The sequence below is a fragment of the Hypomesus nipponensis genome, chromosome 11, assembly GCF_054491055.1.
Source record: "Hypomesus nipponensis isolate SF chromosome 11, ASM5449105v1, whole genome shotgun sequence".
Lineage (NCBI taxonomy): Eukaryota > Metazoa > Chordata > Actinopteri > Osmeriformes > Osmeridae > Hypomesus > Hypomesus nipponensis.
This window is the reverse complement of record NC_140371.1, coordinates 16,090,593-16,109,213: the sequence shown is the minus strand read 5'-3', so window position 1 is coordinate 16,109,213 and position 18,621 is coordinate 16,090,593. Positions and strand designations below refer to the sequence as shown.

The 18,621-nt window shown below is 45.7% G+C and overlaps 1 protein-coding gene across 1 annotated transcript in view; it reads right to left on the bottom strand.

Moving 5' to 3' along the window:
* The window catches only part of adgra1b (adhesion G protein-coupled receptor A1b), an 84,513-nt gene that overhangs the window by 25,224 nt on the left and 40,668 nt on the right, over window positions 1-18,621 (bottom strand). The window contains exons 13-14 of the mRNA XM_084710055.1: window positions 4,142-4,349; window positions 3,412-3,620 (exon numbers count right to left, since the gene is read on the bottom strand). Coding sequence (XP_084566181.1) covers window positions 3,412-3,620; window positions 4,142-4,349 — 417 coding nt within the window. The remainder of the gene's footprint in view (window positions 1-3,411; window positions 3,621-4,141; window positions 4,350-18,621) is intronic.

Below are 18,621 nucleotides of genomic sequence, written 5' to 3'. Positions count from 1 at the left end.
CCGTGAGTAGAGAGCAGATCTTTGTGTTCCCTGCGTGTGGCCATGTTCCTTCTTTTGCCTGGCTGCACCAGCAGAAGGCTGGAGGCAGGAGGCAGCCTGGTTGCCCACGCAGTGCTGGACATGGATGTGTGTTCCTCCATACACTGCCATCTTTTAAACAAGAGTGGGAGAACCCCAGGTCAGGGGTCACACAGGGTGAGTGGCTAGCAAATGGTCAGCATGCCCTCCTAGCATCCTTAGCCCCCTCTGCTGTGTCGCACACAGTGACACTTACATGGCACTGAGGGTACTTTTACCATAAAACAACACAGGCAAAACATTAGTCAGTATAATGGCAGACGATCACTGGTATTTTGTTTGTGTTGAGAGGTTTCTCCTGAAAACAAAGTCAAAGCTATTCTACGAAAGCGAACCTTACAGCTCATCTATTTAGCTTCACTCAGACACCTCATGTGTATTATGTGGTGCTGAGCTATCATTGAGCAAGACTATCTATTTTCTATTAAGCATCACACAGACAGCCTGTCCTAATGGGCATATGACAATATATCTCTGAACTGCTTCTCTGTTATTGGCCTATGGCTTCAGAGCCTTTGTTATGATTGGATACTGACAAAAGGCAGCTTCCCTGCATTCCGCTCCTTCTCAAAAGGTCTGTTTGTGCATGTTAAACAGGGACGCAATCAGATGGAGAACTATTGCCCCAACGTCAGTCACTTCTGCTGCTTGCTATCCCTACAACGCCCGTGTTTTTGACAGAGAAAATACATACAGCCGGTTAAGAGGGAAAAGGCTTGTCAGTGTTGATGAAGACTGATGATCAGGCTGCATTGCTGTAAATGAATAAGTCAGCCCTCCCTTTCCAGCGGAGACAGGCCTAATAAGAGAAGGGGGCTGGGCCAATCCAAACTACACCAGACAAGACCAAGCCATGCTGGGCAAGTTTAATCTAACCAATGGATTGGAATGAGACTGGCACTGTCCAAGGTGCTGAAAGCTGGAAGGCAGTGTGCTAGTGGTCTGTAAGCCCACAGAGTACCACAGTATCCCTTAATGATTCAGACAGTTAATAAACATTAGTGGTCTTAGCATCCAGCTGCTTTTTTCAATAAAAGCCTATAATGAAGTGGGTGTAACTAGTGATATAACTGTCTGTTTGTAAATAGCAAATGTAGTTCTACAGTTACTCTGACAACAGCAAAATGCCCTGGGGGAATATCCTACCAAGCAACACATGGATGATGGAGCTTGTCCAATATCCTTCCTCATTGAACATTCTAACCACAGATGGAAGACAGGCTCTCTCTAGTTGGTGTTCCTAAGCCAAGTCAAAAGCATGTCATTAAACTCTTCTGTTAATATCCCAAAAAATAACTGGATGGAAATCCCCAGGGACAATTGTATTGGTCTGTCACATTATTTGTAGACTAATCACCTTCACACACAAGCTCCCTAAATGCTGAATGAAAACTGCCCATCACATAAAGGCTGGAGACTGTGGCGAGTCTCTCTCTCTCTCTCTCTCTCTCTCTCTCTCTCTCTCTCTCTCTCTCTCTCTCTCTCTCTCTCAATTTTCTCAATTTTCCATCGTACAAAGCAGTATTTTATGGCCGATCCTGTCATTTTGTTCTGAATGGTTTACCCCCACATTGGTCTGTATTGTACAATTTAGAGTTGATATTCTCAGTTTGGGGCTTTGATGTGTAACCCAGATAAGGGGTCACCTCAAACTGCACCACATAACCTCTGCCTGTATATATGGGATGACAATGACAAAGATATCACAAAAGTGATATGACAGTAAGAGCTATATCACAGTACATCTTTACTGCAATGGTTTTAAAAGATTATGGGAAAAGTTTGGATATGGGTCCATGAATGATTCCTTGAATCCATTGAAACAGATGCTAGCTTTTTAGGGGTCAGGTTATTTTTTTATAATACTGTGTGGCCCATGAATCCGTTCTCCACTGAAGGATTAAGAAAATATGATAGTAGCCTGCAGGAGCATGACAACCCTCTCAGCTGGTCATTAAGAGCATATGCAACAGGTTTAGTGTGCCAGAGCAAGCCTTAAAAAAGAACACACCGCAAAAGCTGTAGAATAGACAGGAGAGTGATGTCACGAGTCCGTAAATAAGGGTCCTTTTCTCGGGCACTGCAGAGACATACTGCGGGTGTGGTGACTGCATTAGCAAACACGCGATCTTCTCCGCGCAAACATCCGAATAAAACGCAGGGTCTTCTACCACTGACCGTGGAGCAACAGCTCCCTATACCACCGCCATCACTTCTATTTGACATGCCCTGAAGTTCAAATCATTAATCTGGTGTCACGTCCATTAACTAAATTGCCTCGCGATCTCACTTTAGTCTTGAGCTGACAGTCACAAGGTACCCAATGACGGCGCGCTGTCAAGCGCAGCTAAAAGCTTCTCTCCTTGACCAGGTTGGATATTAAATATACATACATTGCCTCAGCCCCGTACAATAACAATCTGACATCTCTGCGCTCCATGTAAGAACAACTTGGTATTCTACACACAACCAGCTCGCTCCCAGAGTCTTCTGCGCTGCTTTTCCCTCTCCCATCTAAAAACCAACGCTCTTTCCTTTGGGGTTTTCACAAGCATATTTCTGAACATGAATAGCAACAACATTGAAGCGCCTCATAAATTGTGCAGGTAAAAAGCTACCATCATTTCAAGCACACCACTTTCATGCACTATCAAGGACTGACCTCCCAGTCTAGCGAATCCCACTCTTCGGTAAACATCCGGAGGATTGCTGTTCGTCCAAAAGCGGACCAGGCGCAGCGGCACTACGGAACGACTGAGCGATGCGATGCCATAGCGCTATTGGTATTTTCCACATGAAATCAATTTTAATAGGGAACGACTGCAAGAGAAGGCTTCCGAAAATACACAATGCGACGTCAAGACCAAGCAAGCTAAATTAACGAGTCCGTGCTTTACAATCGAACACTTCGGTGGGAAAGGTTGGAACCAATTAGTACACCACTTGCGCTCGCAGGCGAATACTGACAAGGCGCACGTTCTATTGAGCATCGTTTTATTTCAGCTGCTGTACAGCTTTTGGAGGAGGAGGCACACAACAAAATCAACAACTTCTCTCAAAAACATGTTGCTGGCTATAACATAACAAAATAATGGCATTCTTAACCAGATAATATTGCGCAAATTGCCATAGACATTTTCCTCGGCGGGAAAACTAAATAAAAAGCTTTTTAAGGTCCCTTTTATCATAAAGTGTTTGGCAAAACACGTGACCCTCCTTTCCTTTGTGAAATGGGTGCATTTGATACATCATAAGAAACAACCAGTTCTAAAGGTTGGGAACAGTGGGTCTGGTGAGGGGTAGGCAATGAATGACACCACTAACTGTACTCACCATTAGCACAGCAAAGTTATTGTGATGAGTGCAATGAATAGTGGTTGTGTTGCCCGCGGAGCCTGTTATGTGGCACCCCTCTGCCCGCCAGCCACCGTGCCCATCTAGCAAGTCAAAATCCCAATAGGCTGCGGTGGGGTCTACACCCAGCGCAAAGTGCCTCAGAGCGATGGTAACGGAGTGCACGGCGCTTCCGAGGCTGCACCCATCTGCAAGAAAACAACACATGTTAGGGAAACCAAGTAGAAAGTCTTTAAGTGCAATTGCCATAGCTAGTTAGCACGCACAAATAGATTCGGGCGCACACACAAGCACAACATATACACACTTTATTTGCAGTGGTTGTTATAGGTTGTAAAATGAGTAACTTTAATGTGTGTGTATATTTATACTTTATTCCGTAACAAGTTAGGGTTATGCATCGGCAGGATACATAGTTTGTAAGATCACCCTGTAGGTATCACCAGTGAGTTAAGTATATGTAGTCTACGTGAACAAATGGTGACGTCTTAATATCAGGCAATAAAGCGTGATCAGATGTGTGACAGTTGAAAATATGAATGAAAGACAGACAAACGCATAGAATAAAACATGATTCTTAGTCGACGTCTGCAGATTACGCCGAATAAGGATATGTTACATGCATGCGCGTGTCCTTGTGTTGTCGACAGCTCATTGTAGACAGACCGTTGACATCATAGGCATGATGATAAAATGGATGTCCTCTTACCTAATTTGGTGAAAGCAACTGGTGTTGAAACACTCCTACGTTTTCCATCATCTGCAAGATTTGAAGAATTCCCTGTGCAAGGAAAGAGTTTCCCATTTCGAAAGACAATAAACTGCAGCTTGCAAGTCGAGTTATCAACAGATTGCAACGCTGAGGGGATAGGCGTACCAGCCAGTGGTACATGGATTGAGGCGACTGCCACTGAGTTCTGCGGATGGAATAAAAAAGGACAAAATAAAAATTAAATAATGCCATTCGCTATTGATGCGCTGAAAATGTTAACTCCAGAAGGGCAAGACTGACAAATTGCTTCCCATGCGGAGGCGACCAGAGAGAGCAAGTAAGAAGGGGACTAGGGTATCACCCGGTACGTCTGAAGCGCTCTCGTGCGCCTATTTGGTCAGGCTCCCTGCCGCAGAGGTGGAAATGGTTCTTACCATTTCAGCTCCAGGGCACATCAACACTGCAGCTTGATTTAAAGAGACAACCGGCCTCACTTTATCTTCCCCTTACAATTCATAAACACCACAGAACTCCCTGAAATTATCCTATGTAAGCAATGGAAGGAACATTGGAGAAGAGACGTGCATGCGGATTATTGCACGCGCATTATCTTGGAGGTTTGACTGCACTTTTAAACCCAGAGCAAGTGCTGCTGTACAGTGTTTGAGGTCAAACGTAATCATATAAAGAGATTTCCAAAATGCTAACGTCAGCTATAATACATGTATATGTAGGTAGATGCGTCAAACTGAAATATGTTGCTGTGCTAAAATTACAATATGTCATGCACATCGGATCTAAAGAATTGTCTCTGTCACTACAACTAAACCCGATATCATATTTGTTCCTTATAACTAAATTGTGGGGATGGATGACAACTAAATTTAGCAATAGTTGTAGATAATGTAGCAAAATAAAAACCTCTAGGTTTATGAGGTTTAAGAACTATAATCACTGTTAAAAGAGCCTGACATCAGCAGTTTTATTCTCCAAATGGAACAGGGTCTTCCCTCAGTGACATGAGTGCACCTTCTACAAGGTGACCACCACCTGCCCTTCCAGAACATGATGATCACATGTTTAATAACATTACAAAATGAATCTACAAGCCAATGTCATTGTAATTTCACTGAATGTTGGAAGCCAAGTTTATTCAGTGCGATAGAAATAGGTGTCTTAACTCCTGCTCCTGATCGAAATTCAAGTTATCCTGACCAACCATTCCATTACACTACGGAGGACAACTCCATAAAGTCACATGGGGCTACAGAGTACTTTAGCACGATTCCTTCTCTTTGCTACCGCTGTGTGAAGCAGCCTGTGCTCTTTTATGGCCAAGGTTTGTTGGCTATTCGTTTCTGCATTGACTCACACTTGAAAGCCTATTGATTTCCATCCCGCAGAGAGAGAGAGAGAGAGAGAGAGAGAGAGAGAGAGAGAGAGAGAGAGAGAGAGAGAGAGAGAGGAAAGTGAGAAAGGGAGATAGGGAGAAAGAGGGAAGGAGAGAGAGGGAGAGAGAGAGAGAGAGAGAGAGAGAGAGAGAGAGAGAGAGAGAGAGAGAGAGAGAGAGAGAGAGAGAGAGAGAGGGGAGGTTGGGGGAGAGAGAAGAAAAGAGAGATATGACAAGAGAACCAGAGAAAGAAAGTGAGAGAGAGAAAGAAAGAGGGAGTGAGAAAGGGAGAGTGGGACGGAGAAAGAGGTAGAGAAAGAAAAGGGAGGTAGGGAGAGAGAGAGAAGAGAAAAGAGGAGTAGAGAGATGGCGAGAGCGACAGAAAAAGAGAGAGCGAGAGAGAGAGAGAGAGCGAGATAGAGAGAGACAGAGAGAGAGAGAGAGAGAGAGAGAGAGAGAGAGAGAGAGAGAGAGAGAGAGAGAGAGAAGGAATGCCTGCCTTGGAATTTATTTGCCATCGTAAGGCTTAAGCAACCACTCTGTCTCCCAGAATCCAAAGGATCTAGTCATCCGGGACAGTGTGGAGGAGCACCAGAAGGGTAACATCAGAGATGCCAGGTGACAGACGGGACTGGCAGCACTACCTTCAGATCCAATCACAGGCTGGGCGCATGGCAGCTGACCTCATAAGTCAAAGCGCACAGCACACCACCAGACTCCTATGTTCTGTCCTCCTCCAATATCCCCATGCTACCTGACTCTTCATCCTTGCTCCTCTTTCCCTGTCTTTAGAGGCCATATTAAAGGGATTTATAGCCCTGAGGCTGTTTGGTGGCATGAACAAGGCCTTATTCTAACAAACATTGGCTTGTTCTTAACTCTCTAAAGGAGGTATGTTTACATCTTAAGCCCAATTGGGACCTCACACTTCAGACTTGATTTAGTCAGGCGCTGCAACGCCACCTGACCTTCCCCGAGCGCCTCCCCTTTCGGATAACGTGGCATGCTGTCGCCTTAGTAACCATTATTACTCCACCCCCCCCACTTCCATCCTTTCTGTTCACTCGGCTGTTACCTTCTCTCTACTTTCCTTACTATTGGACTGCCTTAGCTGGCAACATGTTTCTTGTTTTCAGACAAAGAGCCTCCAAAACAAAGTCAACAATCACCTTCTTTTGACTTCAGAGGTATCTGTGGTGAGATGATCAGTGCCTCTCCTCTCTCCTAATTTCCCCCCATCTCTTGTTCCTTCTCCTCTCGGTGCTAGTTTACAGTATACAAGGCAACGGTATAGACGTCATCTACAGTATACGAGTCAACAGTATACAGTACAAGTTAGTATACAAGACTTGAATATCACAACAGCTACAACAGTTGCTTGCAAATATATGTTTAATATGAACTTGCACATGCCTTTCTTGGAAGGTGCTTTCGAGGAGAGCGACAGTTTAGCATTTATTGAATTCTAATTGTATTATTTCAAGTAAAAAATAAAAAATAAATCTCTATAATGATTTTCATGGTTGAGGCTTACACTGCCTATTCCTCCTGAGCATTATTGTCGTGTTCGGTCGTTATCATCGCTCACTGTGAGAAATTAAAACAGGCTACAGGGTTGCTATGCCAACCAGCTGCTTCCCCCAGACATAGTTGTGTGTGTGTGTGTGTTTGGGGGGGATTTGAGTCAGGAAATAAGGCAGACACCAACAGGCGTATGACTCCAATTGATCTTAAAAATACATAAAAACATCAAGTAATGGGATACTCCTACAGCAAGCTGGAATACTCATACTTTACTCTGTGAGAGTTCAAATCAATCTATTCTGTTGATCTAAACAGTTCATTCCAGCTACTGTAATGCAATGTAATCATCTGCAGACGCTTTTATCAAAAACGACAAACAGCACAGGGGAGATTTAAACCTGTAACATTGCAAAGACGTTCCGAATTCACAGCAGGCCTACAGTAGGGATACGTTCTTGCACAGTTAAATATTTTTCACAACAGAATGATTGAGAGGGATGTGAGGCAACCAGGATGAGCGAGGTGTTGGGCTCAGCAGCACCAGTCCTCAGTGTGCTGTTACACCCAGACATATCTAACACAGAACAAAGACCTGGTTCTCCACCAGCCCACTGGGATCAGCCATAATGGAAAGGTTAGACTGCATATGTTAATGCACTTTATAGTCATTTCAAAGCTATGTACAAATAAAAGCTTCCAGACAAGTGCTTGAGAGACAAAGGCCAAGCCTGGGGCTTTTTATTTATTTAGTTATTCATGTTTTTATTTATTCATTCATAAAAGAAAACGGTAGATACTTGTTCAATATTTTGATCACTCTCGGAAAGAGTAGATGTGAGTTAATGGAAGTACATCAATGAATTACATTTGCTTTTGTGAACCAATCTCCATGAATGACAGAATAAGTATATATGCAACAGGTCAAACTGGTTCTCATTTGAAATTGTGCCCACATATCTTTAGAAACCCATCCAAAACTGTGGAACCACCGGCTCCCTCCCACACTTCTCCAGTTTGACTCAGCCTGAAGATATCTAGCCGAACGATAGGGGATAGGGGGTGGTGTGTGTTTGTTTTGGAGAGGGGGGAGGGGGGTGACACTTGGCACCGCACATATAGTTGGCCAACACACAGCTAATGTGGGTGTGCAGGGCTTGCCTGAGTGGTGAAACAAAGCAATAACTTGGATGAGGCCACAGGGGGTGTCTCTGTCAAGCCCACACCAGTCCAAATCACATAACCTGTGCCTCCAACCTCTCCATTCAAGAAGATCTCTGTCTCTGCTACCCAGTACTCTCCAATTGTTTCAACCTTCAGTTTCATGGGACGAATTGCAGTCCAAGAGACAAACCACAAGATAACAGTACAATAAAGTAAATATGCTGTTTCCCTGATTCACTTAGAGGGCCTCCCATTGTCTCACTAGATTCAGAGTTGCTGTTGTTTTTGACATAAAGACGGTCTGGGTTGCCAGATATAATGAAATGTCAGACATGTCATATTTGTCAGCAACAATTTACTAAAATGCATCTTAAGAAGCAGCTGTCAGAATCAATAGTTCCTCTCCAGATATTGCATTGTACTTGGATGTTGTGATTAAATGGGATCTTTATTTCATGTGAGCGGGAGAAAACAATGGTGCCTGCCAGAGCCTTGCAGATTGTAATTTGAGATTAGGCTCCCAAGGTGAAGTGAATGTGACCTGCAGCCGTTCTCCACAGATTCACTTTTTCACTTACCTTTCAGTCGCTGTTTGATTTCTGTGCGAGTTATTTACAACACATTCTGTGCATGGTGTGCATTTGACCCCAATTAATGACATCTGAGCAACTGGGGTGCTACAATTTCAGGATGAGAAGCTTTTAAATGGATTACAATGCCTCCTATTGAATTCTTTGGAAGAGTTGAACTCAACAAATTAATTTCAATGACATGATTATCACAGTAGAGTGTTATAGATTCTAACTTCAACCACTTCCCACAATCAGGCAGCTAGAGGAGTACACACACGCACACACACAAACACACACACAAACTTACCAGTGCAGATTTGCACAGCCTGACACACACACACACACACACACACTCCCAAACTCAAAAGTGCGGATTCACACAACATGTGCATACACACACACACACACACACACACACACACACACACACACAGGTAAGGACAGGGACACACACACACCCCTCTGAGGTCCGTATCAGAGGTCTCACCCATGATGTATGGAGTGTATTAGTTCATAGTAATAACCATTGAGAGATGTTGGCCCATGGAGCCTTTTCCAATTGATGATGCTGCAGCAAGGAGCTATAGCTACTGATCCTCGAGTGTCTCCATGGTAACCTGGTTATGAAGCTGTGTGACTTAACAACTTCATTGGAGGGCAGAGAGGGGGGGCCTGGGGGACAGTGGGGGGGGTGGGCTTGGGCGGGGGTGGGGGGGTGGGGGTGGTGGGGGTGTATTGGGCAGCGGCCTCCTGGCGGAAAAAGTGCCTTTACATCAAAGTGGCGAGATAAGAATATACAAGTGTGAGAGTTCCGAAGGTTTGTCCATTCAACAGCCAAATGATGGTCTGCTTCAAAGGGCTGCCTATAGATCTGCACAAGGGCCATCATCTGAAGTCATAGCAAGAACCTTCGGGGCCTGTACGCCATGGTAATCAAGCAATTTAATAACCTGAGACGCTTTTGTAAGGAGTTGATGAGAGAATGTCTTTTAAAAGTCTAATAAAAACTGACTTTGTTAATCGTGTGCGGGTATGCTGGTTGTGTTTGTTAATGTCAGTGTATTACAGCTGACTAGGTGGCACAGGGAAGTATTTTCTGATGCCTTGACTGAATAGGAGAACATGTCATCAATCGTTCACCTCCAAACGCCAAACACATGTAAATCAATGAGATGTCAAAGAGGCAGGGGGATATGGCTGTCTGCATGGCAAAGCAAACTAACAATGAGGCTGCAGAGCAGATCTTGTGAGATGAATCACCTCTGCACACATCTAAACGCCATCACGGGGGTTCTGAAATTTCACCACTGTGTTTGATGATGCGAAAAGCTGACTGATTCCAGCTGAACCCTCGCAGTAGTCGGCCTCAGGCAGGAATGAACCCACATGTGTCAGTCACACACACACACACACACACAAGCACACATGCACACACACACAAGCACACACACGGCATACACATGCATACATGTATTTACACATGCCTACACACCAACACACACACACACACACACAGTCACGCACACACTCCCACACATTTATGCATACACAGGCCGGCAAGCATGCACACATACACACATGCAGGGGGATACACACATTCTGTCACAAGTCTTCATTATTTGTGGATAGAGCCAAAAGGGGAATGTGGACGACCCATGGTCATGTCCAGCATGGTATATCTGGCGTGCAACATTAAAACGATCAAACATTAGAGGCTGTTGTGTCTGACAGTGTTTACCCTTCAAATTAGTATTTATTTCATGTTCATAAACCTCAGCCGTTTTACCAGGCTTAATTTTACTGAGGAATAGACTTGGAGGGAGAGAAAAAGGCTTTATATTTATGGCTGCCTCTAACCATATTAATTCCTTCCCACTAATCCTTGGCTGCACCAAATAAAACTGTAATGGCTTTGTGGCAATCTTTATCACTCTGTCTGATGATGAACTCACTGGCAACAATGACAAACTCACTCCCGGGCCATGGAACCGTCCATCATAAGTTCCCACAGAAAGTGTGTGCGTGTTGTAATGGCAATTTTTGACATAGTTACAATATCTATGTTTCTTAAAGCGGTAAAAAGTAAGTTCCTTTGTTTATGGACAGAAACTGAGGTTCTGTGATGTGGTTTACTCTGTAGAAGGGACACTCAGATTGTCTTAAGGTATTTATGGTGTTGTTTTAAGATGCCTTGACTATTCAGATCTACACAGTGCCACTCGAATTCTTCCGTAGCAGTGTCCAGATGCATGTGTGTGTGCATGCTTGGGCAAAAAGGATGCGGTTACCAAACAAACAGACATTCTTCCAAAAACATCCCATAGCACAGATCATGTCTGTGAGGTGGCTTTCCCACAACATGTGTCATACGAATAGGTATCACGTGACAATTCTACCTTTTTCATGAAGGTTTCTACCCACATGCCAAAACAATCATTTTAGACCAGTTGACCCAAACTGAGTCACATGGTGTTTGGCGTGCTCCACTGCCCCCCCGTCTCCCTGGGCAGCTGTTTGAGGTATATTTTGGTCCTTGTTTATTTTGAACACAGACAGAAACAGAGAGACAGGAAAGGCTGGGGGGGGGGGGGGGGAGAGAGAGAGAGAGAGAGAGAGAGAGAGAGAGAGAGAGAGAGAGAGAGAGAGAGAGAGAGAGAGAGAGAGAGAGAGAGAGAGAGAGAGAGAGAGAGAGAGAGAGAGAGAGAGAGAGAGAGAGAGAGAGAGAGAGAGAGAGAGAGAGAGAGAGAGAGAGTGGGTGGGTGGAGAGATGGGAGAGAAAGAGAAAGAGAAAAGGGGATGACATGCAGGAAATGGCCCGGGCCAAAATTGAACCCGGGAGCATGCGGTCAGGCTTAGCCTATGTGCTACTCTCTCTACCCGCTGAGCCACAGGGGTGCACCCCCTAGGGAAGCTGTTCAGCATGCTGCTGAGCACTGCCTGGGGCCTGCCTGGGGCCTGCCAGGACGGCACTTTTCTGGCTGCCAGAGAGAGCAAGGAACCGGGCTGCGATTCAGGATTTATGGTCGTGCTCCTGTGGCACAAACGCATATCCCTTTAATCGATCTGCTGAAGCATTACCATGACCCTGATCGTTCAGCTTCTTCCCTGTCCCCAACCCCCTTCTCAGCGTGATCAATGAGCAGCCCATCCGTGACTACCTCCTGGTAGAATAGGTCAAACCAAGGCCAGATACCATGGATTTTACTTATTGAGAATGGGAATAAAATGTGGTCTCTACTAGGTAAATTAGCAGAAAAAAGAGAGCCATATTCTATCTCAAGAGAAGATAGAGTGTTTATTATGATGATGATTACAATGATGATGACAATATCACTAATGCTGTTGACCTGATGAAGATCTGGATGAGGATCTAATAGACTCCAGAGTCGGGATTTCCCTTGGGATCTGATATACGATCTGGTCTAATATGATTAAGGACAATGACATAAACCCTACAGAGCGTCATCAATCCTCAGGCCTTCATTCCAATGATGCAAATATCGCCATGGAGATGTGACGGGGAGGCGGCTGTAGTGATGACGACGCTCACAACACAGCCAGAAAACAGAGACATCTCCGCCCCTGGCCGGAGAGCGCTGACGTGACAGCCCGAATCTGGGCCAGCTCCTGTCAGCGCGCCTCCTCCAGCACCTTCGCCTGGCACAGGTTCATCTCTGGTACACAGCCTCAGGAGCGGGCCGAGGGGGCACGCTCCGAGCCGCCAGAGGGTTGGCCGAGAGCCAGGCTCGAAGAACCAGCAGGGACGCATTAGCGGGTCTGCTGACCCAACGGGGAGGCGATGAGTGACGTGTAGATTTTCTTTGTCGCGCTAATTAGAACGGAAGCATGTGCATCGAACAAACGCGCATACAAGCGTCTGACCGTGTCGCTTTTACCATCTGTTACGTTTGGTACAGTATACAGAAGGTTGTGATACAGGAGGACTACGAGACTGTCTAGGGAAGCATAAAGGAGTCGGTCTGGGTGGGCTGTGATTGACTCTCTTGTAGATTGATTTCTTGTGCTTGTACTTGTTGGAGCATGTACTCAATGACTCAGCTCCCTGACATTGCTTCCTGTGGGTGCTGTGACTGCCCACTGGTGTATTCCCAAACAAACATGCAGTGTGTGAACATGCTCAAACACGCGCATGCAGAAACGCACACACACACGTTGGCCTCGTCCTTGTATTGTGCCACGCCAAAGCATCTGCCATAGTGTAGTAGCTATTAACACGAATGCCGAATATCTGAGCCTTGAATCTCCTCATGTCCCATTCTCCACTTGACTACAAGCAGTGGGAGTCAGTGAAGAGAGATTGCAACATAAAGGCCCTCCTCCTTGACTCCTGCCTCTCTTATCTAGTCACCGGGCTGTTTAAATGCCCGTGTGTTTCAGCAGGGGTCAGATTACTATCACACATGTGAGCGTGTGTGCGTGCGTCTAGCCAATATGTGTGCGTCTAGCCCGCGGAGTGATTTATACCAGCTGGCATCTCTACGCTCTTAACTGCTGTCCCCTTCATCTGGAGAGAGACGCTATCTGGCTCGGTGTCTGTGTTCCTCATGACCTCCCGCTGTCACTCCTCTGGGAGCCCAGGTTGTCCTTCTCACCAGATTAAAGAGCCAGGCTGCCGGGGCCTCGGTCGCCTCCTGGAACACCTCCGCCACGGGAAGTCGAAAACGCTCATCCACATCCTTGTTCATGACACCCAGCTGCAGTTTGGTCTTGCATACGTATTGTGCATGAACAGCCACCACATTGCCTGTGAGTGGAATAATGGCAGCCCAACTCAACCAACCTGACCAAAGGCCCGAGGGAGTCTTGGCATAAGGGGTTCATCTGGTTTGTTCCGGAACACTTGGCATTGGGGACGTTCCACACCGTGCCCCTCAGAATGGATGGCACGTACACTCCCTTCGTTCTCATTAATTATTGCGGAGAAAATGGGCACCATTACAACTCATTACCAACTCTGCTATTAGCATACGATGTTGGTCTTCTTGGGAGGCACCCCCCGTTACCCCTCCTCCCCTCTTCAGCATAGCTGGCTGAAAACTATGGCATTCCTCAGAAGAATGTTTTAATAGATAAGTGAATTATCAGATGCTGGTTCATGCTATGTGCCATTCTCGCTGAGCATGTGAGCGCAGACAAAAACAAATGAGGTGCTAGTGGAATAGATTTATCTTAAACAGGGAATACTTTGTGTGTGCACGCTACGATGAGCACATTTCTCATTTTGTACCCATTAATATTAGAATGCCGAATTTGTCATCAGGAAAATGCTTCAGAAGCAGTTTGGCTGAAGAATATTTACGGGTATGTTCTATTGACATTCTTCCCGTCAGAGTTTTTTGTTTTGAAGCTGGGAAAAGGGGGGGGGGGGGGGGGGGGGAGTCAAACACACACTCATGTGAGAGAGAGACAGAAAGAGAGAGGACACGTGAAAGGAAAAGGGAGTGGAGAAACATTTCACTGAGGCCTAACCCTAACCCTACATACAAGCTGCTCAAAGGCAAATAAAGTCAGCTGCAAAACTGCAGCCTCCTTGGAACTGATTTCTTCATGAAAAAGCCTGGTTGAAGAGAGAGATAGGAAGAGAAATCGACAGAGAGAGAGGGGGGGGGGTGAGAGAGAAAGGGAGGGTCAGAGAGATAGAGGTAGAGAGGGGGGGGGTGAGAGAGAAAGGGAGGGTCGGAGAGATAGAGGTAGAGAGGGGGGGGGGGGTGGGAGAGAGAAAAAGAGAGAGATGCTACTGCCGGTCTGGTTTTGGTTACGCTCCAGGGATAGACCTGCTTTTCCATGTCAGTATAAATGTAAATTTCACCCAGTAAACCGCTCCAGGCACCTCTTCCCCTTGGATCCAGGATTAAGGTGTGAGACTCAGTCAGAGGTAAATGTGTATGTGTGTGTGTTTTACTGTACTGTGGATGTGTGTATCGATGAAGAACATGGATGTATGTGTGGATGTGTGTGAGACTATGCCCCTGCACTATTTTTGACAAACTGAGAGGCAGTCATATTGTGTCAGTGCCTCCCTACGACGCACTAGGCCATACATGAAACATGGACACATTTCAGCTAGGATAGCTTTCGTTGGCAGTTGAAACAACTGCCAAATGTATGTATGTATGTATGTGCATGGGGGGTGGGGGAGGGGGCAAGTGGGGACCACATTGTCAGTGGGCCAGTGGCAGGCAGATTTTTAAAGAGACTTTCATGGATGTGGTGGCAATTGCGGTGCCATTCCCCCTTATCTAAATTACCTTCCCTACGCAAACCTGCATCTCTGGCCAGTTTTAGAGAGGTGAGACCAACTCCCTGCTTACATACACCTGCATACACACACAAATACATATACGTATGTAGTCAGTTAGCAGATGCTCTTATCCAGAGCGACTTACAGTAAGTACAGGGACATTCCCCCACACGGCCGGGAATCGAACTGGCGACCTTCAGTTTACTAGCCCGATTCCCTAACCGCTCAGCCACCTGACTCCCTATATAACACACATAACACACAGACACACCACCACCAACCTTTACATTCCCCCAGGGCCTAGCTCTTCATTTGGATAAAGAGCAAGACAGAGGGAAAGAGAGAGAGAGAGAGAGAGAGAGAGAGAGAGAGAGAGAGAGAGGGGCACACACACTAGTGCAATGCCCCCCCCCACCTCCCCCAACCTCCCCTTCACCACTGTAAGTATCCCGTTTCATTAACATTGAAAGGCTGTGTGTGTGTGTGTGTGAGCCGGTGAGCTGAGCCAAGTATACTCCTGGGGCTGTGAGACCCTGATAAGTGTCGTTACACACCCCGGTGTTTATAAACACACCATGTCAATCAATGTCCCCCGAGAAGAGGAGGCTGACTGTGTCCAATTGAGGCAAACGGACAGTTAAAATGTCTCTCTTCACCCACTGACTACTGTGTGCAATTGGCTATTGCTTAGGCGTTATGCAACAGAGCAAAATGACACTGCTAACATTTTTCCTGGCGTGGGTGCAGAGATACCATCATACTGTGGTGTGATTCTGTCCTTCCACACAAATAGAGTAGGTCGACCTCACAGGATGATGAAACGGAGACACTGCGCTTAGTCAGCTTGTTGGCTAATGCAGGTAAACGCTGGTTTCATGAGGCCTCATTAATGTTCTCCAGAGTGTGTTTGACCCTGAAGAGGCTCCAGTGAGGTCACTGGGAGGCTGGGGTTGGTGGTGAGGCGTTTCCACAGCATCAGAACCCATGCTGCTAGCTGAAGCACCCTCCCTAGTTTCAGCCCTAGAAATGGGCAAACACTTTAAAAACTCAGCAAACACACCACCTGTTGCTAACCATGTCCACAATTCCCCATACCCGGAAGCAAGCAAACACTCTGCTGGAGCCTCACTCAGAGCAGAATAGGTCATGAATTAGAGAACCATGGGACTGAATGAAACAGGCCATTAAGCTAAAGATAGAACAATTAGAGAACATTCTTGGAGGACAGCTTTACAAGTATCTGCTAAGAAAACTACAGGAAGGATAGCATGGAGTCTGACAGGCCGGAAACAATGAATTGTACATTGACAGCCTTCTACAGCTGTCTGTTTGTTCTGTATATAACTGTATCTGGGTCTATAAACCAGATAATACATCTTTGATTAACTTCAAAATAGTAAGGCTGGTTCCAGTCCAAGCCTGTGGAACATGACAGGAAGTAAGTCCTTGATCTGAGCCTGGTCTCGCTGGGAAACACCTCCATAACTCCCCTTGAGCAGCTTCTCAGTGTTAACTTGCAGTTTACTGTTGTGGCGGCGCTAACAGAACGCATTGCTTTCCTGCGATACATTATTCATTAGCTCGGGGGAGCCAAGCTCCTTGTTTGGCAGCTGCTTGTTTGGTTTAGCTTCCCCTGGTACACAGCCCCTCTCCCAGTCCCTGTTCTCACATTATAAAACCTTAATCAACGCTCTTCTTCACCCAAAACCCAGATTTGTCGTACTCTTTCTCGCTCTCTCCGCAGCGGGGGTGAGGAGATGAAACGCGGTCAGGTGAGTCACTGTTAGCCTCTGACTGGGTTTACTGAAACAGAACCGTCTGATTAGTTGGAATTAATCAGATAATGGATTTTAATGAATAAATTATTACTGGTCATTACCTGAGGCAACCAACATCACCAGGAGGTAAAGAGGATTGAATGAATGACTGAATTCTTATTTCCTGTTTTAAGAGAGTGAATCGGTAACTTAGCTACCTATTGCAGTTGGCATAGACTATCATGTGTTGAGTAAGTGTGCAACCATGTACTTGATTTGAGTGAAAAAATGTATTCTGTTAAAACAAATTCTGTTATAAAACGGTATTCCTTACTACTGTAGGCAATGTACTTAACCTTGAGAAGAGTGTACGGATTCTCAACACACATTTACACTTCTGTTCCAGGCTACCAATATGAAAAAAAAAAAAAAAAAATTGGATCACTTCTAACATCAATGTTGTCTGCGGTATAAACAAGTGGTTCACTCACAGGACTGGAATAAAACGATTCACCACGGGATGGATATCAGGCCTCAAAGACCTGCCAATTGGGATTTGATTTGATTCTTTCTCCTATATCAAAACAAGTCTACCTTGAAACACTGTCTGTCTGGTTGGCTGGATGGCTGGCATAGAAGAAAAAGGGGGCTGGGCCTGAGCTGGCTCAATCAATGCTCAGCAAGTTAAACCCACATCATTGGGAGCCAATTGACTTAATTGAAAAGCCATCTTGAGAGCGGACATGGCGTGCTATAAAAAGCTCTGGTCCGTGCAGAGGGTGTGATTGGAGTGCACTTGCCCAGATGTCTGATGGAAAGGAGACTTGTGGAGAGAGCAGGGAAGACGGCTGGTGGCTCGCTGGGCGGCGGCTAGCGGTGGGTAAAACTGATTTTTATTGAACCATTTAAGCGCCCGTCGGCCGCCAAACCTAATTTGCGGCCTTTGTTGCGTTGCCACCATTAGCCGCTAACAACCTTGTCGCTTCAGGAGCAGCTCAATAAAAATAGAGTGAAAAGACAAGGGCCAATCAGACAAACACCTTATTCAATCTTGCCAATTATTCTATCGTTAACATTTCCACAAGACTCGTACTGTATGTCAACACAGACAAAAATCACTGATCAAAGACACTTTGAGTGAAATCCGACACTGAAACTGGCAAGCCTTCATATCTATGAATGTAATAGAGAAATTGTGCGTGTGAGCATGTGAATGTGTATGTATGCAAGGCATTTCTGCTCTCTGAATGACAGGGGGGAGCCCGATCACCATAAAATGCAATCTATTAAAACTCAGCCCAGACAGAATATCCTCTACATCTACATTCATCTCAGACTGTCACTCACTATTGGCCGTGGAATCAGTCAGCCTGTAATATGATGGGACAGGACATGGCAGGAAGGCTAAGAGAATAGGGGTATCCGTGCCACAAATGGAGCCCAATCCATCCGTTTGTCAAATACATTCATAAAGGAGCTGGGGTGAAACACATTGACCGTTTGTCCTGTTGTGGTGAATCTACAACACACATGACATAGAGTGAGAACATTCCTAAACAGCAAATGGATGAAATCATGGACTGACTGGTGCTGCACCCTTACTGGGTATTCAAGTAATACCGAGTCCCATTTGTACTGAGTTCCAGCTAGCTGTGAGACAGACAGGATACAAGGGGGATGTGGGATTAAATACACCCGGTGTGCATTTCCATGGCTCCATCCCACCTAGGATAATCAGTAATCACCCACATCTATTCAAGTGTCCTCTAAAATGCAGCCATAAGCACAAGCACAAAGAACAGTTTGTCATC